We start from the raw sequence: 25,054 nt of genomic DNA, 5'->3' as shown, positions 1-25,054 counted from the left end.
ATCAGAAGCTGCAGTTTGAATTACCACATTTCTTTTACTTATATATCTAAAAATGTGATTTTTTAAAAATTACTATACAAATAAGAGTATTGGAGATTTTTCTAAACTACAATTGCAGTATGTAAATACCTTTTGAGCTGTTCAAGCAGGAGATTGCTGTCTTCTTCTTTTCCTCCTCTTTTTGTATTTAAGCACTACTTTACATTTATATGGTAATGTTTTTGTCTTGTGCTTTGCAGTACCTCACCAGCCTGATTTTTGCTTTTGATTTACTTCACAAAGATGCAATACAGTGCGCTCAGCTGAGCACACTGTTAACCCGCACTCGGAAGCGGGATAAATAGGCTCTAATCCACCCCCTAATGCAATAGGGGGATTAGCGCCTATTTAACCTGCTTTTAACGCGGAGTGAATGAGATAGCACTCATCACATGCAAATGCATGTGAATGAGCCTATTACTCATGCAAAAAGATAAATGTGCATCTCAGACACACATTTATCGCTCAGATATTAATGCCTGCCTGGAGTAGGCGTTAATAGCTGGACGCATTGAAAAGAAGTACAGAAAAGCAGAAAAAAATGCTTTTCTGTACTTCTTTTTTAAAGTAAAAAAAAAAAACAAAACAAAAACTCAGCACACCGCCGAGTTATGAAGACCGACGCTGGTAAACTTGGCCTCGGTTTTCATAAAACCGGCTGTCTGCCAGTAATAAAAATGGCCGCCGATAAACTCAGGGGCCACTTTCATTACTGGCAGACAGGCAGCGCGATCCCCTAATTTAAATATTGCAATGCGCCTCCCCTTTGGGGCACCATGCGTGCGTTCAGAGAGCGGGAGCTGACTGTTCAGTGCCTGCTTTCTATGCGCCTTTATTGCATCGGCCCCAAAGTGCCTGGTAATGGATGCATTTCACTGTTACTGAAATGACCAAATAATTGGAATTATTTTCCTATGGTGAATAGTAAAGAGAAACATTATTACAATATCACCTATATTTATTTTTTAATTTTTTTAATTTTTATATACCGAAGTTCTTGTGAGAATTACAAATCAATCCGGTTTACATAAAACTATGAACTGCCCAACAGAGAGAGGGGCTTTACATAGAACCTTAGAACAGATGGAACAATATAACCGGGTGACAATTTAACACAGTAATAGATATAATATATACAATTTAACTATTTAACGTTGAAATAATGACATATTATAGCTACAATATAAATACAATAAAAATATGAATAAGATGAACTTTTGGACTCAAAGATTGCTTGAACAGTTGCAGAGTCCTGATAGTAAGACTTGGTGAGGTATATCAGTAATTTAGTAATCTTAATTTACTAAATAATTTAGTAAATCAGTAATCTTACCTGATAGTAAGACTTGGTGAGGTATATCAGTGATTACCTTCAGCCAATGTGGTATGCATTTCTTTTAATTGATAAATTCAGGTAAATCCTACAGTACCTAAATGTAATCAGTTTTGAAGGGTCACGAAAGGCGGAATAGAAAATATTTTTGCAATCTGTCACAGATTACACATTCATCAGGTACTGTGATTATGTCTAAAAAACATATTCAAAAAGTATTATATATGTTTGTTTGTGTGTGTGTATGCATATATACTGTATATACACAAACAACGTTTAATATTGAAAAGCATAGGGATCGGTATTGAAAGTGGTTTTGTGCAGTTAAGTCCCAGGGGAGCCTGTGGTAACTTTTCTGTCTGGGCGCCACCTGCACCGAGTGGCGGTGGCAAGCAAGGCAAGGGGGTTAACCTCCTGTCTGCTCGTAAGAGAGAATAATCCTCCTGCCTATGTTTTCTAACCGCTCCCCCCCCCCGAGGCATTTTCCCACAGTAAGAGAAAGTGCTGGGCAGCATTGTGACGGGCGAGACGAAAGCCCGACTTCGGAGCTCCTCTCGCGCTGCCGAAGAAGCCACGCGCGGACTTCAAACCGGAAGCGACCGTTGGGAGTCGGAATTTTCGCAGGGAAACCCGAGCAATCCCAGAATGCCCAGCGCGGAGAGCTCTACCCCCAACCCCGAGCCAGAGCTGGAGCGCAGCCCCTGCCGGCCCGGAGCCGCGCGTGGCAGCCGTGGCTGGGGATAAGTGGCAGCTCTTTGCCAGTCCGAAGATGGCCGCGAGGCGTCCTGCGACGGGAAAATACCTGCACCAATACCGGACAAATGATGACAGACCCCCCCCCCCCCCCCCAAGGGGAGCTGAATGAGCACACGTTTGAAGCTTGTGAGCAGTAGCACTAACAGTCACCCAGGGGTTTCCTTTCTAAGCTTTCTGTTTCTCTGCCTGGATCTCTCCTCTTCCTTTCTCCCTCCCTCCTAACCCGGTAACATTCCCTGCAAGCACCGGCCATTGAGAGAGCAGCGGAACCTGAAGCCTTCATCCCAGGAAAGAAAGAGAGAGAAGGGAGCGCGTTCCTCCTGATCTGCCACCTTCCAGCTGAGAGAGCAGATCCCCCTGCAGCTCCTTCCCCAGATAAAGCAGGAAGGAGAATGGCGGAGGCAGCGCCTGCACAGGTACAGCAGCTTGCACTACAGGGAATGAATGTTATTCCTGGGGGAGAGGAGAGCGAGCGAGCTGAGATTGCAATATTTAGAATAGAGATGGGATTGTTATCTAGGACATTGGTGTGAATGAACCTACAGGGCAGTGCTGGCTGTTGCTAATTTCTGAATTTTATTATTTATTATTGAACAATGTAGGGTAGGTACATGTCCTCAATTCAAGCCAGGTTTAGTGGCCCCAAAAGAAGCCTAGATTTGTTTTTTTTTATTTTTGGTGCCTCTGCCAGGGGTCATCAGAGAAAAGTTGAAACATTCAAAAGGGGGCAGGGCAGCCTGTGCTGGCCCCACTCCAAAACCAGGCTTGAAATAGAACTGCCTGGAAATTATCATCTTAAATGCTGCACTGAGCTTCATGCCCTGGAGGCATCTTTAAAGGAGGGATCACCAGAACATCATGATAGTTCAGCCATTGGCTATGCATCCCGTCCAGCTTTATCTTAGGTATAGAGGTCGCTAATAGATCAGATCGGGCCTAGGGTAACCCATATATCCCCACCCAATTTGATCCAATTCAGTGCAGTACTTAAGGTTACCAACCGGCCCACAGACCAGAAGACTGGCCCATTATGGGGACTCCCATTTTGGTTGCTACTTCTGGGGTTTGCACATCCGGAAGTGGAAGGAAGCTATTGCATCTGACCACTCCTGACCAACAGGACCAGTGGCATGAGGAACAGGAAAGACCCAACAGGCCATCCATAGAGCTCATCCTGCTGGCAGCTGGAAGAGCAGGCAAAGAAGAGAAGCGTGGCCTGAGAACATGCATGAATGTATGTGTGTGTGAAAATGACAGAGAGCAAGCATGTGTGTATCCGTATGAAAATGAAAGCAAGTGTGTGTGTGTGAGTGACAGCATGTGTGTGTGAGAGAGCATTCATGTATGAAAAAATGTGTGAGTGACCGAGAGCATGTATGTGTGACAGAGTATGTGAGGGTGACAGAGCAGGTGCATGCATGTGTGATGGAGAGTGTGTGTGAGATAGCATGCATGTGGGTGAGTGACAGAGCATGAGTGTAAGTATATGTCTGTTTATACTTTTTTGGTCTCTTTTATTCAGTATTTGGTAAGGATCTGTCTGTGTTCTGCAAGTGTGAACGAAATACAGTTTCCAGAAACAGTGTAATTTATTTATTAAAATTTTTATACCGGTATTTGGCATAAGCCGTCATATCGGTTTACATCAGTTGTCAATTAACTAAAAAGTAACATCTTACATCAAATAAATAGAATGTACATAAAATACAGTATTGCCATTACATTATTAAATTCTATTACAATTTTATATTAAAACCAAAAACACATCACAAAAAGGACATTATGTTGGCAAATTGCATTACTCATCTCTCATGTTATGCTCTGTTTTCACCTTCACTGAAAGCCTGTTGATAAAGCCATGTTTTAATTTTTTTTTTAATTCTGCCTTGTTTGTTTCTAATCTTAGTTCAGTTGGGAGTTTATCCAGATTTTAGGCCCAGCTAGCGATAAGGCTCTGTCTCTTACAGATGTTAATTTTGCTGAAGCCAGAGATGGGATGAATAAGATATTGCAGTGCTGTCCTTTTAACAAGAAGTAAATAAAGAAAAAAAAAAAATTTTTTTTGCAAATAAAATTTTACTAGCAAAAATAATCCGGCTATACTATTTAACATTGTTAAATCCTTAACTGCACCAGCACAAAATAAAAACCAAAATATTGATAATGACATGTGTAATTAAATTGCATCACACTTTCAAAGCAAGATAGTCAAAATAACTCAATAATTTTTGCATTTACCCTGTCCAAATTATAAAGAACAAACAGTGTATAATTGGTCGTCCTTTGAGAAAACCACGAATGCTGTTATAAAACAGATTATAAATAAACCAAAAATATCAAATTCTCCATTGAACCCCTGTCCTGGGTTAATTTTCAAAGGTTTAGCTGAAATTTGTTCAGAAAACATTTGTAATATTTTGATAAATCAATCCCTGGAATCAGGGGTGTTCCCAGACTGTTTAAAAGTCTGAGGGAAAACTCAGACTCCTCCTCCCCCGGGGGCTCTGGTCACTGACGCTGCTTGCCTGGGGCTGCCTCGCCCTCCGAAGCTGCGGAGGAATATCTTAACCACCCTGAAACTTGTTCCAGAGGCAGAGGAAAGGACGCGCGCGCTCCCCGGCGCGCACTGTTCAAGTGGCTCAGCCCCGCACCCTTCCTCCAGAAAAAGCCAGCAACGTTAGGGACCCGCCGGGCCCCACACCTGGCATTTACTTCCTAGTACCAAAGAAGGAAGGAAGCTTTCAGCCAGGGCTGGACCTAGAGCGAGTAAACAGGGCCTTGGCAGTTCCCCATTTCTGCAAGGAATCACTGGCTACGGTAAAAGCAGGCATAAGGACAGGGGGATTCCTGGCAGCCTTAGATCTCTCGGACGCATATTTTCACGTTCCCCCAGTGTTACGTACGCTTCGAGGCAGCCGGTCCGCATTACCAGTTCAGGGCACTCCCCCTTTGGGCTGGCCACGGCACTAAAAACCTTTACAAAGGTGATGGTAGTAGTGGCGGCCTTCTTAAGGAAGGGGTCAAAGTGCACCCTTACTTGGTCAACTGACTAATAAGAGCAGACTCCCTGCAGGAAGGCCGACAAGCCAAAGAGAGAACTGTTCATGGCCTGGAGAAATTAAGCAGGTTGGTGAACAAGGCAAAGAGAAGTTTCACCTGTCTGAAACGCTGGTACTTTTCAACACCAACAGGCCGAGACAGTACAGTGCGCTCCAACGGAGCGCACTGTTAACCTGCCCTTGGACGCGCGTTTTCCCTTAACCCTTATTCAGTAAGGGGCGGAAAATGCGCGTCCAACCCGCGGCACCTAATAGCGCCCTCAACATGCAAATGCATGTTGAGGGCCCTATTAGGTATGCGCGCGCGATACAGAAAGTAAAATGTGCAGCCAAGCCGCACATTTTACTTTAAGAAATTAGCACCTACCCAAAAGTAGGCGCTAGTTTCCGCCGGCACCGGGAAAGTGCACAGAAAAGCAGTAAAAACTGGAGATATTAAGTCGGAGGTCCCAAAGAGTAAAAAAAGTAAAAAAAAAAAAAAAAGAGAAAACAAAAATGTAAAATGGGCCGGCGGCTGTCGGGCCGAAAACCGGACGCTCAGTTTTGCTGGCGTCCAGTTTCCAAGCCCGTGGCTGTCAGCGGGCTCGAGAACCGGTGCCGGCAAAATTGAGCTTCGGCTGTCAAACCCGCTGACAGCCGCCGCTCCGGGTCAAAAGGAGGCGCTAGGGACGCGCTAGTGTCCCTAGCGCCTCCTTTTGCCCATTTCTACCGCCGGACCTAATTTAAATACAGAATTGCGCGCACAGGCGAGTGGGCATTTGTCTGCTCTCCCGTGGACTTTACTGAATCGGCCTGAATGTTAGGGAGAGTGTGTCTGACAGACAGAAGGATAGAGAACTTGCAGGAGCAAGTGCAGGCCCTGTCACAAGCCCCACTCCCATATGTGTGAAGATATCTGCAGGTCCTGGGCTCCATGGCAGCAATAATCGGGGTAATGCCATTGGCCAGAGCCACATGCGCCCTCTTCAGGCGACCTATTGTACAACTGGTCACCACAAAGTCAGCAGTACAACATGGTGGCTGGACTTGAACAACCTTTCTGGAGGAGCCCCTCTGGAATCCCTGCAGTAGACAATAGTAAGGACAGATTAATAAGAAATTTTTAATGTTGATAAGTGCTTGAAATAATAGTGAAAATATTCTAAAAAGTTTCACTCATAATGGCTAAGGCCTGTTGTAGACTACTAATGCTAAGGCAATAAGAGTGCAACTAGTAGGGTTCAGACTTGCATGCCTACAGCCCACCTTTGTTAACCTTAGGCCCACCCAAAAAATCAGTTCTGGCTACACTACTGGGAGGAGTCCTGTGGCTGCTGGGGGAGCCTATCCAGCTTGGCAGCAGAAGAGGAGGAGGCATGTGGACGCCAGAGAGCCCATCCCACCTAGCAACAGAAAAGGAGGAGGCCCACGGCTGCCAGGGGAGCCCATCCAGTCCTGCGGCAGAGGCAGAGGTGGAGGAGGCCTGTGGCCGACCGGGGGGGGGGGGGGGGGGTCCATCCCACCTGGCGGATTAGGTGGAAGGAGGCCTGTGGCCCAACTGAAGGAGAGAGACTGGAGCCAGAGCCCACCTATGTATGATTGTGTTTGTGTGGAAGAGAAGGGGTGGAATGAGCGTATGTGTGTGTGTGTGTGGAGAGGAGAGGGAAAGGAGCCAGCACGTGTGTTTGTGGAGGAGAGGGAGTGGAGCTAGCACGTGTGTGTGTGTGTGGAGGAGAGGGAGAGGAGCCAGTGTATGTTTGAGCCTGAGAGAGAGAAAGCCAGCCAGTCTGTGACCATGTGTGAGTTTTGAAAGAATGTTTGTGTGTGTCGTGTATTTATGTGAGCATGAGGATGAACGTGTGTGTATATAAGGGAGGAAAAGGTTTGCGCCTCTCCCATCCCCTCCCACTACTCCACAATAATCTCAGGTTGACAAGAAGTCAAATGTTCCCAGGCATGGAGAGTGATTTTTTTTTTTAATCCTTATTGATTTTAATTAATCTGGTATTTGATGTGTATGCTGTTTTGAAATATTGTCTTAGTGTTTGGGTTTACTATTATGATTGATGCTTTATATTTTTTGATTTTATTGTTTGATGATGTTTTCTGAGGAATGGTGATGCTTTTGTTTTTCCATTGGTGCAATACATGCGGAGGCTGACTTGTTGCAGTTTCCAGTTTACTTTATGTGTGTACTTTTCCATTTATGCTTTATGGTCTCTCTTTATTCTGTATTTGGTGAGGGTCTGTCTGTGTTCTGCATGTGTGAATGATGTTAAGTATTCTGCTAATGTGTCGTGTTGTTTCAGTGTAGGGATCTGAAGAAGGTTGCTTTGTTCTGTTCTCCTTATAGGAAGTATATTGGTGCTTTAGGGCCTGATGTAATGTTTGCAGGGTCACCTTTACATAGGGTTGTGAGTGAGTGCTGGCAGTTAATGCTGTTTTGGAATGGGAGGTTTATTATATTGTAATTTAGTTTGCTCATGGCTTTCTGAGGACCAAGCCCGTATCCAACATACATTACAAAAGTCCTAATACCATGTATGTTCCAAGTGTCTTTTTAGGGTTTATGCAGGGTTTTCTGATTGGTACCACAGCAGTGCATGTAAATATAATATACATGCTGTTGTGATATTTTTATTTCAAAAGACTGTTCTTTGAGTGTCCATTTTTATGTAAAATCTTTTATTACACATGCATAATTTGAAATTGTGTGTGGAGAGGGCCTTTGTGGGGGGGAAAGCTGGGCACAAAGCTGTAAGATTCTCTTAGGATGCCTTGCACTGACCCTGATTAGAAGACGAATACAAATAAAATGTAAAAAATGAGGAAGGGCCAACACAATAATTGTTCGCACAGGGCTGCAAAAAAAGTTAGCACTGGCCCTGTTGTGACGCTCTGGATGGGTTCCTGTCCTTCCTTCCCCAGTGAAAAGAGACCCCACACAGTGGTGCATGTGATGATGCGCTGGCGGGTGAGGGTGGGGGAGAAAGAGGTGGGGTGCGGGGAGACAACACAAATGCATTGGGCCCCTGGGTGCGGAGACCCTCGCTGTACCTCTGACATGATTTGTCATTTTTTTGCAAGGCTTTGTGTTACTTCACAAAGAATCTTGCAGTGGAATGTGTTTGTGTTACTGTTACAGAGGGGATATTTTGTATGAGGAGATGTAAGGGGAAAGATTTAAGGTGTGTTGTAGGATGTGGAGCGTGCGACAGAACTGGTGGTGCGGGGTTTATATTGAGATTCTGTCCTTTCCTGCATAGACTCCAGCCTTCACGCTCATATCCATACTGAAGACCTGGTTGAATGGGCATATCAAATAATTTTACTGGGAAGATGAAACTGCTGGATTAAAAAAAAAAAATGTACAGAAGGCCCTTGGGACATTTTTCTTATTGTCTGTTATAGCCAATTTAAAGGCAAGGGACCAAGCTGTCGGGATGGGCATGATGTGTGGAAATGTCACTTTTTTTCACTCAAGCTGTGTAATCTGTTGCCAGAGGACATAGTGGGGTTTAAAAAAAGGTTTGGACGAGTTCCTGAAGGAAAACTCCATACCGAATTGCTATCCAGATATACTAAAACAGTAATTGCTATCTTTGGGAGTGAGTAACAGGAATTAGATGTACGTTATCAGTTCTGCCAGGTAGTTGCGACCTGGATTGGCGACTGTCGGATACAGGATGCTGGGCTCCCACGGTCCTTGGTCCGACCCAGCATGGCGGCTCTTACGGACTGGGCAAGCATGTAGGGGATTCCTTTAGATTTTCCCTTCTCCACCTCCCGCCTCTCAGACGCTCTGTCCCCCTCCCCTGCTGTGAGGAATATAAAACAGAGAAACCGAAGTCCTCAAAGGCATTTATTGAAAAAGCAATACTCCAGTGAGTGCCCGACTCAAGGCCTGCTTCAGAGGCTGTTCGTGACAGAAATTTTCAATTGTCAGGGAACATTATAATTACCTCAAACCTCATTCAGAAGTGTAAATATTTTAGAAGCAGGTGTGATCCAATTTTGTTTGTGAAGATACTTTTGTCTTGCGCAATGCGGGGACATTAAAGAATGAAATTGCTCCAGATAGCACAATGTTTTAGACCAATGGTTTGGAACTGAGTAATAAAAACAAACTGTAGCGATATGGTCTCGTCCGTAGAGATGCAGCAAAAGCTTGGCCCCTCCCCTGCTGTCGCGTTGTTCCCCTCACACTTGTCTCTCGCTTGGCCTGGAGTCTCAATTAATTACTCCTTACAGCTGCCCACCCTCTGCTGTGGCTCAGGGCAGCCACCCCGGTGCTACACGGCAGGCAGGAGTTTCTCCACAGCCTGTTCAAAAGCACAGCACATGGTTAAGAACTGCTCCCGCCCTCCTCCCCTAAGATCAGTGGCATCTCTAGGCAGAATTATTGGGGGGGGGGGGCAGAGAGTGAGAGGTGTGTACGTCCAGAGTTTTGTCTGTACATTAACAGTCTGGTCCGGGGAGGGGGGGGGGGGGCAGAGAGTGAGAGGTGTGTACGCCCAGAGTTTTGTCTGTACATTAACAGTCTGGTCCGGAGAGAGGGGGAGTGGGAGGCAGAGAGTGAGAGGTGTGTACGTCCAGAGTTTTGTCTGTACATTAACAGTCTGGTCCGGGGAGGGGGGGGCAGAGAGTGAGAGGTGTGTACGCCCAGAGTTTTGTCTGTACATTAACAGTCTGGTCCGGGGAGGGGGGGCAGAGAGTGAGAGGTGTGTACGCCCAGAGTTTTGTCTGTACATTAACAGTCTGGTCCGGGGAGGGGGGGGCAGAGAGTGAGAGGTGTGTACGCCCAGAGTTTTGTCTGTACATTAACAGTCTGGTCCAGGGAGGGGGGCAGAGAGTGAGAGGTGTGTACGTCCAGAGTTTTGTCTGTACATTAACAGTCTGGTCCGGGGAGGAGGGGGGGCAGAGAGCGAGAGGTGTGTACGCCCAGAGTTTTGTCTGTACATTAACAGTCTGGTCCGGGGAGGGGGGGGCAGAGAGCGAGAGGTGTGTACGGCCAGAGTTTTGTCTGTACATTAACAGTCTGGTCCGGGGGGGGGGGGCAGAGAGTGAGAGGTGTGTACGTCCAGAGTTTTGTCTGTACATTAACAGTCTGGTCCGGGGAGGGGGGCAGAGAGTGAGAGGTGTGTACGTCCAGAGTTTTGTCTGTACATTAACAGTCTGGTCCGGGGAGGAGGGGGGGCAGAGAGTGAGAGGTGTGTACGCCCAGAGTTTTGTCTGTACATTAACAGTCTGGTCCGGGGAGGAGGGGGGGGCAGAGAGTGAGAGGTGTGTACGTCCAGAGTTTTGTCTGTACATTAACAGTCTGGTCCGGGGAGGGGGGCAGAGAGTGAGAGGTGTGTACGCCCAGAGTTTTGTCTGTACATTAACAGTCTGGTCCGGGGAGGAGGGGGGGCAGAGAGTGAGAGGTGTGTACGTCCAGAGTTTTGTCTGTACATTAACAGTCTGGTCCGGGGAGGAGGGGGGGCAGAGAGTGAGAGGTGTGTACGTCCAGAGTTTTGTCTGTACATTAACAGTCTGGTCCGGGGAGGAGGGGGGGCAGAGAGTGAGAGGTGTGTACGTCCAGAGTTTTGTCTGTACATTAACAGTCTGGTCCGGGGAGGGGGGGGCAGAGAGTGAGAGGTGTGTACGTCCAGAGTTTTGTCTGTACATTAACAGTCTGGTCCGGGGAGGGGGGGGGAGAGAGGGAGGGGTGTGTACGTCCAGAGTTTTGTCTGTACATTAACAGTCTGGTCCGGGGAGGGGGGGGGCAGAGAGTGAGAGGTGTGTACGTCCAGAGTTTTGTCTGTACATTAACAGTCTGGTCCGGGGAGGGAGGCAGAGAGTGAGAGGTGTGTACGTCCAGAGTTTTGTCTGTACATTAACAGTCTGGTCTGGGGAGGAGGGGGGGCAGAGAGCGAGAGGTGTGTACGTCCAGAGTTTTGTCTGTACATTAACAGTCTGGTCCGGGGAGGGGGGGCAGAGAGCGAGAGGTGTGTACGTCCAGAGTTTTGTCTGTACATTAACAGTCTGGTCCGGGGGGGGGCAGAGAGTGAGAGGTGTGTACGTCCAGAGTTTTGTCTGTACATTAACAGTCTGGTCCGGGGAGGGGGGGGGCAGAGAGTGAGAGGTGTGTACGTCCAGAGTTTTGTCTGTACATTAACAGTCTGGTCCGGGGAGGGGGGGGCAGAGAGTGAGAGGTGTGTACGCCCAGAGTTTTGTCTGTACATTAACAGTCTGGTCCGGGGAGGAGGGGGGGGGGGCAGAGAGTGAGAGGTGTGTACGTCCAGAGTTTTGTCTGTACATTAACAGTCTGGTCCGGGGAGGGGGGCAGAGAGTGAGAGGTGTGTACGTCCAGAGTTTTGTCTGTACATTAACAGTCTGGTCCGGGGAGGAGGGGGGGCAGAGAGTGAGAGGTGTGTACGTCCAGAGTTTTGTCTGTACATTAACAGTCTGGTCCGGGGAGGGGGGCAGAGAGTGAGAGGTGTGTACGGCCAGAGTTTTGTCTGTACATTAACAGTCTGGTCCGGGGAGGGGGGGCAGAGAGTGAGAGGTGTGTACGTCCAGAGTTTTGTCTGTACATTAACAGTCTGGTCCGGGGAAGGGGGGGCAGAGAGTGAGAGATGTGTACGTCCAGAGTTTTGTCTGTACATTAACAGTCTGGTCCGGGGAGGGGGGGCAGAGAGTGAGAGGTGTGTACGTCCAGAGTTTTGTCTGTACATTAACAGTCTGGTCCGGAGAGAGGGGGAGGGGGGGCAGAGAGTGAGAGGTGTGTACGTCCAGGGTTTTGTCTGTACATTAACAGTCTGGTCCGGGGAGGGGGGGCAGAGAGTGAGAGGTGTGTACGTCCAGAGTTTTGTCTGTACATTAACAGTCTGGTCCGGGGAGGGGGGCAGAGAGTGAGAGGTGTGTACGTCCAGAGTTTTGTCTGTACATTAACAGTCTGGTCCGGGGAGGGGGGGCAGAGAGTGAGAGGTGTGTACGGCCAGAGTTTTGTCTGTACATTAACAGTCTGGTCCGGGGAGGGGGGGCAGAGAGTGAGAGGTGTGTACGTCCAGGGTTTTGTCTGTACATTAACAGTCTGGTCCGGGGAGGGGGGCAGAGAGTGAGAGGTGTGTACGCCCAGAGTTTTGTCTGTACATTAACAGTCTGGCCCGGGGGGGGGGGCAAAGAGTGAGAGGTGTGTACGTCCAGGGTTTTGTCTGTACATTAACAGTCTGGTCCGGGGAGGGGGGCAGAGAGTGAGAGGTGTGTACGTCCAGAGTTTTGTCTGTACATTAACAGTCTGGTCCGGGGAGGGGGGCAGAGAGTGAGAGGTGTGTACGTCCAGAGTTTTGTCTGTACATTAACAGTCTGGTCCGGGGAGGGGGGGCAGAGAGTGAGAGGTGTGTACGTCCAGGGTTTTGTCTGTACATTATCGGTCCCTTTTAGAATGCCCTTATGGCTGTTTGACGTTTGAGTGTGGGTGCCGTAGGGGACTCTGAACAGGACTGTTGATGCACAGACAAGTCACCAGACTCACCACACACACACACTTCACGTTCTCTCTCTCCCTTTACAAATCAAGGATAGCTAGAACTGAATTTTTTGGGGGGCTCGGAGTTGAAATGGGTGGGGGCACTATGGCCAGTCCCCCTTCTCCTTTCCCCTCACTTACCCTATTCTATATGGACCTTCATGGCAGTGGCTACAAAACTCCTAATTTCTGGCAATACTCTGTATCTTCTGTCTCTTCTCTCTCTCTCCCTGCTTTTGTTTTCTGCACTATCTCCTCACCTCACAGAACTCCAGAGATTTGAGCGGGACAGGAAACAGACCCTTCTCCTGCTTTCTTCCTATTTGCTTTTTTTTTTCACCTGAGCTGAGCCCTGCTTGGCTGAGAGCAGGAATGGGTCCCGGCTACGGGGGGAGAGAGGGCTAAAGCCTATGCCACCGAGCCCCTCTTGGCCTGCAACCACTAATTCAAATTGAGGGCCACTCCACTCAAGGTTTCCAGACCGAAGGTACTGTACCGAGGGAAGGACCGCACAGTATCACCTCAGGAGGCAAGCGGTGCTACATACACATCCCGTCTTTACGATATCTCCTTTCCAACTTCTTTCTTCTTTTTTTTTTTTTATTTACAGGCAATCCCCTGAAGGGAAATGCATGCCCAGCATCTGCTGGAGACGGAGAATACTGGTGGGCTGATGTCGGGGCGGGTCTGTATAACCATGACTTCAGCTTTTCCTTCGTCTCCGTCTGCTGGCAGAGGTGCATAACCCAGTCATGGGGATTGACCTGCCTGAACGCTGAGGAATAATCCATGCTGTAGTTGCATGATGTTAGGTTCCATATTAGGAGTTACCACCCAGGAAAAAGATCCAGGTGTCATAGTTGATATTACATTGAATCGTCGGCTCAGTGTGCTGTGGTGGTCAAAAAAAGCTAAAGTCTGCCCCTCCTACTGTGTGCTGGGATATTAAGTCTGTGGTTGAGGCATGTGCTGAACAGTTTTCTTTATGTCCTAACTCTCCTGAAATATTGCCAAGCTAACTAATAAGGAAAACTACGGGTTATGGATTCTTTGCGCATAGAAGTCGCGTTTAGTTTTAAGGATATTTTCGCAGTAGGAGTATAGGAGAGTTTTATATTTTGCTAGTTGGGTGAGCGATGAGTCCTTGCGCCATTTTTTTTTCTTGAGTTCTCAGATTGTGTTTCAGAGTTTTTAATTCAGGGGTGTATCAAGATTTTTTTAGTGTTATGTGCGGGATTTATTTCTTTTGTCCAAAGAGCTCTGCTGAGGTACTTAAAAGTGACAAACAGTTTCAGGAAATCAGATAGAATGTTGGTTTTGTTTGGGAGCCAAAGAAGGAGCCAGGCAGCATTTAAGGTGACCACTGGGAGATGGATTAAGGAAGCAATAGTGGCTGAGTATATAGGGGAGTTAAACAGGTGCCATTTAGATTGAGTATAGGCAACCTCCTGGGCTGAAACTAGAGTTGCAGCACCACAGGATATCTGCAGGATAGCAACTTGATCCTCATTACACTCATTTACAAAACTCTACAGACTAGATCTGCAGGCAGGAGGTGACTCAGAGTTGGGTAGAAAGATGCTAGGGACTGTAAAGGCCTGTGCCTGCCCCAACTAGCTACTGCTCATACACACCTCATTAGTAGGGACTGGTCTGCAGAACAAAGAGAAAAGTGAAATTTAATATTACTGGTTAATTTCCTTTCCTTTAGTCCTGACAGACTAGTCAATATCCACCCCCCTCCCTGGAAAAAAAGGTTGAGAGAAGGGACAGGAAAATAAACAGCTATGGCAATAGTCTACTGAGGATCACCCAGCTATCCCAGAAGATTAAACCAAGATGATGTAAGAAAATATGAATGAAGTTCTCTGCCTCCACCTGCTGGCATGCATGAGAATCCTATTAGGAGGAACTGGCGTGTCAGGACTAACGGAAAGGAAATTAACCAGTAAGATTACATTTCACTTTAATTACTTGTAATGCGGGTTCTCTCAAGACAGTAAGATATTAGTCCTCACAAAACTCTCCTGCCTCACTGTAGAGTTTTTTTTCCTCCAGGTCTTAGCTTTATCATGGACTGAGGGACTCTGCGTAGGATGCGGGGGAGTGGCCAGGCTGCACATGCCTAGTGGGGCATGTTCAAAGCTTGCAGATGTACGCAAGTATTTTGTAACCCGCACATATATCATATAAAATATGTGTATCTCTACCCCGCAACATACGGGCGTATATGTGCTTACTTGCAAATACATGCAATGTACTTAAACCACATATATCAATGCATTGAACACAAGCACTGTTCCTACCTATTTTTAAAATTTATGTGCGAAATGAAATTAACTAGTTTACCCACTAGTCCACCCCATCCAGTCCTTCTCCAGGTCATGAAGACCTTCCTGGTCCTTCAGCCTGACCTCCCACCCAGTCAGTACTACACAATAAAGATGCTTCTTATCATTCATGGCAGATAAATAACAGGTGCAAAACTATGCGAGTAAGTTAGCAAATGTACAGGCGTAAGTGTCTTTTAAAATAGCAACTTACACGCATAAGTGTTGGCCCTGTTCTGGAATGCCCTAAACCGCCCATTTTTTATGCGCTTATATGTGCAAGCAAAAAGGAAAATTCGTGCATATTTTCAACTTTTATAAAATACAAAAAAGGCAAGTAGATGCTATTTATGTGTGTATATGCTAATTTTTACACACATAATGTGTTTTGAAAATTCACTCCTTGGTGTGTTGTGTAACGGTTTGTGTTTCAGTTCCCTGTGACATTTGAGGACATCGCTCTCTATTTTGGGGAGGAGGAGTGGATGATGTTAGAAGAATGGCAGAAGGAGCTTTACAAGGAGACCATGAAGGAGAATTATGAGACTCTGACATCAATGGGTAAGGATTACATTTCATATCTGAAATGTCGAGACTTTTGTCCGTGTTATTTGTTAAAATATATCCACTTAATTTCTGATCTTTTCAATTTTTGAAATCATTTAAATTTGTAATCCTGCTCTCTTGTGCTTACTATCTTTCCATTAGGGCTCTATTCACCTTGAGGTCCATATTCAAAGGCATTAGCTGAATAACTTGTGAGTTATCTGGCTAATGATCACTATTGATATCTAGGGCTCAAATCTGGCTAATATAAGATACATTCTGAGGCAAAACAAAGTTATCCAACAAACATAGCCAATATTGCTCTGAATCTGGCTAATGGGGAGATTTATCGTGTATTGCGAGATAAAACTCTTAACGTGGCGATGCAGTGTGTTGTAACACAAAATCCTACCCCTATTAGTTAACTGCTTTGAATGCATTTGCATGCATAAAATCAGCTGCTAATGCATATTCACTTACAGTATAAAGAAAATAACATGGCTGATTTAGAAAATTTTTAGACACCTTATTTTATAAGAAATTGCCATGCTGGGTCAGACCAAGGGTCCATCAAGCCCAGCATCCTGTTTCCAACAGTGGCCAATCCAAGCCATAAGAACCTGGCAAGTACCCAAAAACTAAAGTCTATTCCAAATTTCTTTGTAAACCTATGTGATGTGCAATGAATGTCTGTATAGAAAAGCTATAAATAAATACAATAAATAAATACTGTTGCTAGTAATAGCAGTGGCTGTTTTCTAAGTCAACTTAATTAATAGCAGGTAATGGACTTCTCCTCCAAGAACTTATCCAATCCTTTTTTAAACACAGCTACACTAACTGCACTAACCACATCCTCTGGCAACAAATTCCAGAGTTTAATTGTGCGTTGAGTGAAAAAGAGCTTTCTCTGATTAGTTTTAAATGTGCCCCATGCTAACTTCATAGAGTGCCCCCTAGTCTTTCTATTATCCGAAAGAGTAAATAACCGATTCACATCTACCCATTCTAGACCTCTCATGATTTTAAACACCTCTATCATATCCCCCCTCAGTCATCTCTTCTCCAAGCTGAAAAGTCCTAATCTCTTTAGTCTTTCCTCAAAGGGGAGCTGTTCCATTCCCCTTATCATTTTGGTAAGCCTTTTCTGTACCTTCTCCATTGCAATTATATCTTTTTTGAGATGCGGCGACCAGAATTGTATACAGTATTCAAGGTGTAGTCTCACCATTCCCTTTCTAATAATTCCCAACATCCTGTTTGCTTTTTTATCTGCTGCAGCACACTGAACCGACAATTTCAATGTGTTATCCACTATGACACCTAGATCTCTTTCTTGGGTGGTAGCACCTAATATGGAACCTAACATTGTGTAACTATAGCATGGGTTATTTTTCCCTATATGCATCACCTTGCACTTATCCACATTAAATTTCATCTGCCATTTTGATGCCCAATTTTCCAGTCTCAGAAGGTCTTCCTGTAATTTATCACAATCTGCTTGTGATTTAACTACTCTAAACAATTTTGTAACATCTGCAAATTTGACTACCTCACTTGTCGTATTTCTTTCCAGATCATTTATAAATATATTGAAAAGTAAGGGTCCCAATACAGATCCCTGAGGCACTCCACTGCCCACTCCCTTCCACTGAGAAAATTGTCCATTTAATCCCACTCTCTGTTTCCTGTCTTTTAGCCAGTTTGTAATCCACGAAAGGACATCACCACCTATCCCATGACTTTTTACTTTTCCTATAAGCCTCTCATGAGGCTTATAGGAAACGCCTTCTGAAAATCCAAGTACACTACATCTACCGGTTCACCTTTATCCACATGTTTATTAACTCTTTCAAAAAGGTAAAGCAGATTTGTGAGGCAGGACTTGCCTTGGGTAAAGCCATGCTAACTTTGTTCCATTAAACCATGTCTTTCTATATGTTCTGTGATTTTGATATTTAGAACACTTTCCACTATTTTTCCTGGCACTGAAGTCAGACTAACTGGTCTGTAGTTTCCCGGATCGATCCTGGAGCCCTTTTTAAATATTGGGGTTACATTAGCTATACTTCAGTCCTCAGGTACAATGGATGATTTTAATGATAGGTTACAAATTTTTACTAATGGGTCTGAAATTTCATTTTTGAGATCCTTCAGAACCCTGGGGTATATACCATCCGGTCCAGGTGACTTATTACTCTTCAGTTTGTCAATCAGGCCTACCACATCTTCTAGGTTCACCGTGATTTGATTCAGTCCATCTGAATCATTACCCATGAAAACCTTCTCCGGTACGGGTACCTCCCCAACATCCTGTTCAGTAAACACCAAGGCAAAGAAATCATTTAATCTTTCCACGATGGCCTTATCTTCTCTAAGTGCCCCTTTAACCCCTTGATCATCTAACGGTCCAACTGACTCCCTCACAGGCTTTCTGCTTCGGATATATTTTAAAATGTTTTTATTATGAGTTTTTGCCTCTACGGCCAAGTTCTTTTCAAATTCTCTCTTAGCCTGTCTTATCAATGTCTTACATTTAACTTGCCAACGCTTATGCATTATCCTATTTTCTTCTGTTGGATCCTTCTTCCAATTTTTGAATAAAGATCTTTTGGCTAAAATACCTTCTTTCACCTTCCCTTTTAACCATGCCGGTAATCGTTTTGCCTTCTTTCCACCTTTCTTAATGTGTGGAATACATCTGGACTGTGCTTCTAGGATGGTATTTTTTTAACAAAGACCACGCCTCTTGCACCTTTTTACCTTTGTAGCTGCTCCTTTCAGTTTTTTTCTATTTTTCTCATTATGTCAAAGTTTCCCTCTTGAAAATTTAGCACAAGAGCCGTGGATTTGCTTACTGTCCCCCTTCCAGTCATTAATTCAAATTTGATCATATTATGATCACTATTGCCAAGCGGCCCCACCACCGTTACCTCTCTCACCAAATCCTGTGCTCCACTGAGTATTAGATCTAAAATTGCTCCCTCTCTTGTCTGTTCCTGAACCAATTGCTCCATAAAACTGTCATTTATTCCATCCAGGAACTTTATATCTCTAGCGTGACCCGATGATACATTTATCCAGTAATTGAAATCTGCCATTATTACTGCACTACCAATTGGTTAACTTCCCTAATTTCTCTTAGCATTTCACTGTCCATCTCACCATCTTGACCAGGTGGACGGTAGTATACCCCTATCACTATAGTCTTCCCCAACACACAAGGGATTTCTACCCATAAAGATTCAGTTGTGCATTTAGTCTCATGCAGGATGCTTATCCTTTGGACTCTATGCCATCCCGGACATAAAGCGCCACACCGCCTCCCGGGTGCTCCTCTCTGTCATTGCGATATAATTTGTACCCCGGTATAACACTGTCCCATTGGTTGTCCTCCTTCCACCATGTCTCTGAGATACCAATTAAGTCTATGTCATCATTCACTGCTATGCATTCTAATTCTCCCATCTTACTTAGACTTCTGGCATTAGCATACAGACATTTCAAAGTGTGTTTTTGTTTGTATTTTCATTCTGCTTTTTAATTGATAGGGATAAGTTAGAATTTTTTAGCTCAGGTGAGTTTTTAGTTACAGGCACTTGGACTATTTTTCTAATTATTGGAACCACACTGTTGGGATGCTCTAATTCTAATGCATTATTAGTATCCTTTGAAGATGCCTCTCTCCGAACCATGTGCTGCTGAGCGACTGTCGGCTTTCCCCTTTGTTCTAGTTTAAAAGCTGCTCTCTCTCCTTTTTAAAGGTTAGTGCCAGCAGTCTGGTTCCACCCTGGTTAAGGTGGAGCCCATCCCTTTGGAAAGATTCCCCCCTTCCCCAAAGGTTCCCCAATTCCTTACAAGACTGAATCCCTCTTCCTTGCACCATCTTCTCATCCACGCCGGGTAGCGCACGCACATGTACGCCCACACGCACCTTTTAAAATCTAACCCTTAGTCTGACCCAGTATGGCTGTTTTTATGTGAATTTTCAAACAAAGTGCATGTAAAAATTAGCACTTGTGTACACAAAATAGCACATACATGAATACATGCTATTTTCAAAACTGCAGCTTACATGTGTAAATCGGGGTCCACGAGTAACTGTGCATGTAACAAATGGGCGTGCAAGAGGCATTTAGGTGGGGCCAAAATTTACGCAAATAAGTTGCTATTTTAAAACCTGTCAAAGTGGCATGCGTAAGTCTTTTATTTGCGTATATTTACTTCTTCTCAATATCTGTGTACGTGATCATAAACATTGCTAAAGTGAAAAAATGACTGGTAGAGGGTCTGGGTGCGATAGGGGACTTCAGGCTGAAGAGCCAAGAAGGTTTTTATGAGCTGCAGATGAACTTGAGCAAACTTTTAGATTAATTGGTAAAACTGATTATTTCATTGCTTCACGATTGTTATACCCTGACTTATGCATGTAAAAGCCAACTTACGGAGAGTAAAAGCAACAAATTGACATAGTTAACATCTACAAATGTATCCTTTTAAAATTGGAAGTATAAATATACGGGTATATAATTTGTACACACTTAGCCAGCTAATTTCCAACTTATTTGGTTGAGTAGTGCCTTTCCTGCTACTTAGATGGACAAATTTGAACTTATTCGGCCCTCATCCGGCTATATTTTGATTTATCCGACTAAGTAGCAGCAGGCCTACATAGCCAGACAAGACTGAAAGGTAGTGCTTTTCAGACTTATCCAGCTATGTCCCGCTACTTAGTTGGATAAATTCGAACTTGAGTGGCTCATGGTTTTAACATACACAATCATTTGTGCACGCATATGTTCTTGTATTTTATAACCTGTGCATATCCTTTCCACGCAGGTTATAAAATACAGTAGCAGCTTTGCGTGCACTCGTATACTCACAGAAATGGGCACCTGCGAGCAGTTTTGAAAGATATCCTCTTGCGTTTCTGCTCACACACCCCAACTGGGTCTCCAGTATCATGAGCTCTTATCCCAAGCATCTGGGAAGTTTTCCTTCTTTATTCCTCCCTCCTTTATGTCTGGCAAGGTGCATTCCACTTTGTTCCTTGACTGTCTTTGTTTTCTTCCTGCAAACTCTTTTTTTCCTCTTTTCTCATCATTCATTATTTGCTCTATTTTCCATGTTTGAGAGATTCTTACTTGAGTCTCAGGATTTTGGAGTGCTCCTGTTTTAAGCAGCTTGTCTTCTTTCTGTATTTTCTGTCTAATTGCCCAGATATCTTCTTCTCTCTTTTGCTCTTTGTATAGTTCACATCTCTCTTAGATTTGCTTCTAATAAGGGAGTCTCTGGAAGGATCCTGAGATTGCTAAAGTTTACTTTTTTGAAGTTTATTGCTTTTGTTTTTGTGCTTTTAATCTGCTCTTTCTTACCCTAGAATCTCCTTCCACCTTTAGGTTATCATCCAATTCATCCCTATTAATGAGGATCAATCCCAGAAGGCCTCTTTGTAATGTTTTATCACTAGATGAGATGTCTGGACACTTGCAGTGCCCTATAACCAGCAGCTCATGGACCTTGCATATGTTTGCTTCAATTGATGATCTAGAACAGGATGTAATTATCTTTTATTTGGAACAGGCTATCCATCTGAGAAACCTGATCTGATAGTAAGGATTGAGCGAGACGAAGACCCATGTGTCAAGGTTCAACAGGACCCAAGAGATGGAACAAGATGTAAAAGCTCCTGCACAGGTGAGTGTCCGGATAGAAGAATTCTGTAGGCAGAGCATACAGGTTAGTACATTGGTTCTAAAAAAAAAAAAACCCTTTGGCATCTGACCAAGTATCAATCATTCCTGACACAGTAGGCCATAAGGTCAGTCCTAACAAGATGCGTAGTGTTACAGTGTGATAGGTGGATTACTGCTTTAGAAACAAAAAGAAAAAAAATTAAGTACATAGAAGTAATACAAATATTTAACAGAGCTACTGTAAAAATATAAAAAGCAACAAAAAAAAAACCAGGTTGAAAAACTTTGGGTGACTCATCACACGGGTGACTAAACTTTCTTTTCAGTTGCATTCTGTAGCTAAGGCCATACAAAGTTAGAAGCAGCACTTTGTGGGTTTTGAGCCATTGGATCTCTGGTTTTGGGCTGGCACAATCTCTCAGGGACTGACCAGGGTATAAGTAGTGAAAAAAACAATACCTCCCACCTTTAGTGGCAAGCTCAGGCACCGTGATTTGGAGGTCACAACAGGGTTGCAATCAAGAGAGCAAGTAACGTACTTACAAAGATCCTGGCTTACACTGTACAGGAGAAAAACTGAAAATAGCTTCCTTAAGGCAAACACGGGTTTTAGACTCACAACAGTTCAAACAGGATTCAAGCAACACTTAACAGACCAAGGGGCCGATGCAATATTATTCGCGGAAAGGTGGGCTTCAGTATTAGAGCACAGGAGTTAAAGTTTCATTCAAAGGCGAGGATCCTAGACTTCAAGTAAACTAGCTTTGTTAAAATCGGAGAGTACCTAAAGGAGTGGTTAGCTGGATGGGAAAATCTAGGAGAAGTAGAAGAGCAGTGGGCAAAACTAAAAGCAGATATTATAAAGGCAATGAACCTTTTTGTTAGGAAAGTAAATAAAGGAAAAAGAGGCCACTAAAGAAATAGCTGAAAAGGTAAGGGAGAAAAGGTTAGCGGTCATAAACTACAAGAGATCACAGAAAGAGGAAGACAGGTGACAATATCTGGAAAAGCTAAGAGAAACTGGGAAAGTAGTGAGGAATGCAAAAATTCAAATGGAAGTAAAAATAGCAAATATGGTAAAACAGGGGGACAGGACTTTTTATTTTTAAATATGTTAGTGATAGATGGAGTTCAAAAGTGGCATCGTGAGACTCAGAGGTGAAGGGGAGGAATATGTAGAGGCTGATGAGGAATAAAGCAAAATTGCTTAACAAATACATCTGTTCAGTGTTCGCTGTGGAAGGGGCAGGAGCAGGACCTCATAGCACAGAGACCTAACTGGTCTTTGTAAATGATATATTCTACGCACTTTGGATTCAGGCAACTGTGACTGCCAGACCAATGTCTCGAGATGCTCAAAGTACCTAAGGCAGATGCCGCAGTGTCTGCAGTTACCAAATGCACCACCATCCCGGTGGTGGGGGCGACCGCTTTAAAGGATCTTCAGAATCGGAAATTGGAGCTGCATCTCAAGAGGATTTTTGAGGTTCTAGCCCTTGGAGTTTGGGTGACAGTCTGTAGTAGTCTCATGCAGCGGGCAAGTCTAAGGTGGGTTCAACAATTACTCAGCACCCAGAACCTCCCGTCTGCAGAGGCGGAACAGGCAGAAAGGCTGGAAGGCACGATTGTATATGGGGCTGATGCTCTCTATGATCTCCTCAGGGTGCAAGTCAGAGCTATGGTCTCAACAGTGTCAGCCAAGCGGCTCCTCTGGCTGCAGACTCCTCTTCTAAATTGCAGCTGGGCACTCTACCTTTCAAGGGTAAGTTGCTTTTTGGCAAGGACCGAGACCAGCTTATCAAATCCTTGGGCGACAACAAGGTTCATAAGCTACCAGAGGACCTCCCCAAGCAGTCCAGATCCTTTTTTCCGTTGCGCTCTCGTTTCCGAGGGCAGCGCAGGTACAACAAGCTGTGAGGAGCTTTTCAGCGGAACACCTCCACTAGATCTCCAGCAAGGTCTCATTCCTTTCGGGGCAGATGGCCTTTCTGTGACAGTACCCATCAAGGCACCACCGCAAAGTCCTCACAATGAGATCCGGCCGGCCCATTCCTCTGATCCAGATTTAGGTGGTCGACTATCCCTGTTTCTCGAGGAATGGGCCAAAATTACTTCAGATCGGTGGGTCCTTGAAGTAATCGGAAGAGGCTATGCATTAGAGTTTGCTCGGGATCTCCCAGACCTCTACTTGAACTCTCCCTGTGGAACTCAGAAGTGCCAAGCAGTGTGCCAGACTCTCGACAGGCTTCAAGCGCTCGGTGCTATAGTCCCAGTTCTCCTCCAAGAACAGGGATCCAGCCAGTATTCCATCTACTTTGTGGTTCCCAAAAAGGATGGCGCCTTTCGACCGATCCTGGACCTCAAGAGAGTCAACAAGGCCCTCAAGGTTCCCCATTTTTGGATGGAGACCCTGAGGGCGGTCATAGCGGTGGTTCGTACAGGGGAGTTTCTTGCCTCTCTTGACCTGAATGAGGCCTACCTTCACATCCCAATCCGCCGGGAAACCAGAGGTTTCTTCGGTTCAACATCCTGGGATGACATTTTCAGTTTCGAGCACTCCCATTTGGTCTCGCCACTGTGCCACACACATTTACCAAGATCATGGTGGTAGTGGCGACCTTCTTCTGGCGGGAGGGAGTCCTAGTCCACCCGGATCTGGACTGGCTCATTCGGGCAAAGTCGGAGGACCTGTGCGTGTTAGCGGTCAACTGGGTCTTGTCGGACCTCACATCCCTCGGTTGGATAGTCAGTTTTTCAAAGAGCAACCTCAAGCCCTCTCAGGTTCTCGAATTCTTAGGAGCACGCTTTGACACTCGTGTGGGCAAAGTTCTGTTACCCAAGGCCCGTGCTCTCAAGCTCATGGGTCAAGTCCAACATCTATTATCTCTCACGTTCCCCATAGCCAGGGATTATCTCCAGGTTCTGGGCTCTATGGCTTCAACTATAGATTTGGTTCCCTGGACTTTTGCACATATTCGTCCTTTGCAAAAAGCTTTGCTGTCCCGCTAGAAGCCGGTCTCGAAGGAGTTTCAGACACCCTTACCATTTTCCGATGTTACCATTGACAGCATACAGTGGTGGCTCTCTCTTGCCCACCTGTTGAAGGGGATGCCCTTGCAGACGCCTCAGTGGATTGTTGTGACAACGGATGCCAGCCTCTCCGGCTGGGGAGCGGTGTGTCAGAATCAGTCTACCCAGGGACGATGGACCCCAATCCAGTCTCAGTGGCACATCAATCGTCTGGAGACCCGAGTGGTCCGTCTGGCTCTCAAGACCTTTCTGCCCTTGCTCCATCGCCAAGCTTTGCGAGTCCTCTCTGACAATTCCACCAATGTAGCTTACATCAATCGCCAGGGGGGTACCAGGAGTCATCCGGTGGCCCTGGAAGCCAGCAAGCTGCTAGCCTGGGAGGAGCACCATCTGGAACAGCTAGTGGCCACCCACATTGCGGGGAAGGACAACACTCAAGCCGACTTCTTGAGTGTTGAGCATCTAGACCCCGGAGAGTGGGAGTTGTCCGGAGAGGTGATGGATTTGATCGTGCACAAGTGGGGGGTCCCTCACTTAGACCTGTGAGCAATGCAAAGGCCCCCAGATTCTTCAGCCGCAGAAGGGAGCACTGCTCGGAAGGAGTGGATGCCCTGGTCCGGCCTCGCAACATCCTCCTTTACGTGTTCCCACCTTGGCTTCTGGTGGGAAAGGTACTCAGAAGAATAGAACTCCACAGGGGGCCAGTCGTCCTTGTGGTGCTGGAGTGGCCTCAGAGACCGTGGTTCTCAGATCTGGTGAACCTCGCAACGGACAGG

The 25,054-nt window shown here is 45.4% G+C and overlaps 1 protein-coding gene across 3 annotated transcripts in view; it reads left to right on the top strand.

Annotated features, from left to right (window-relative positions):
* The first annotated feature begins 1,677 nt into the window (after positions 1–1,677).
* The window catches only part of LOC115083959 (gastrula zinc finger protein XlCGF57.1-like), a 40,841-nt gene continuing 17,464 nt past the window's right edge, over positions 1,678–25,054 (top strand). The window contains exons 1-4 of one of the 3 annotated variants that reach the window (XM_029588141.1): positions 1,678–2,544; positions 14,735–14,830; positions 15,441–15,567; positions 21,136–21,249. In XM_029588141.1, the coding sequence (XP_029444001.1) occupies positions 2,521–2,544; positions 14,735–14,830; positions 15,441–15,567; positions 21,136–21,249 (361 nt within the window). In that variant the 5' untranslated portion in view covers positions 1,678–2,520. The remainder of the gene's footprint in view (positions 2,545–14,734; positions 14,831–15,440; positions 15,568–21,135; positions 21,250–25,054) is intronic. The other 2 variants (XM_029588140.1, XM_029588142.1) reach the window with 2 other exon arrangements.

This window comes from Rhinatrema bivittatum, chromosome 2 (genome assembly GCF_901001135.1).
Source record: "Rhinatrema bivittatum chromosome 2, aRhiBiv1.1, whole genome shotgun sequence".
Classification (NCBI taxonomy): Eukaryota; Metazoa; Chordata; class Amphibia; order Gymnophiona; family Rhinatrematidae; genus Rhinatrema; species Rhinatrema bivittatum.
This window is presented reverse-complemented; position numbering and strand designations above follow the sequence as displayed.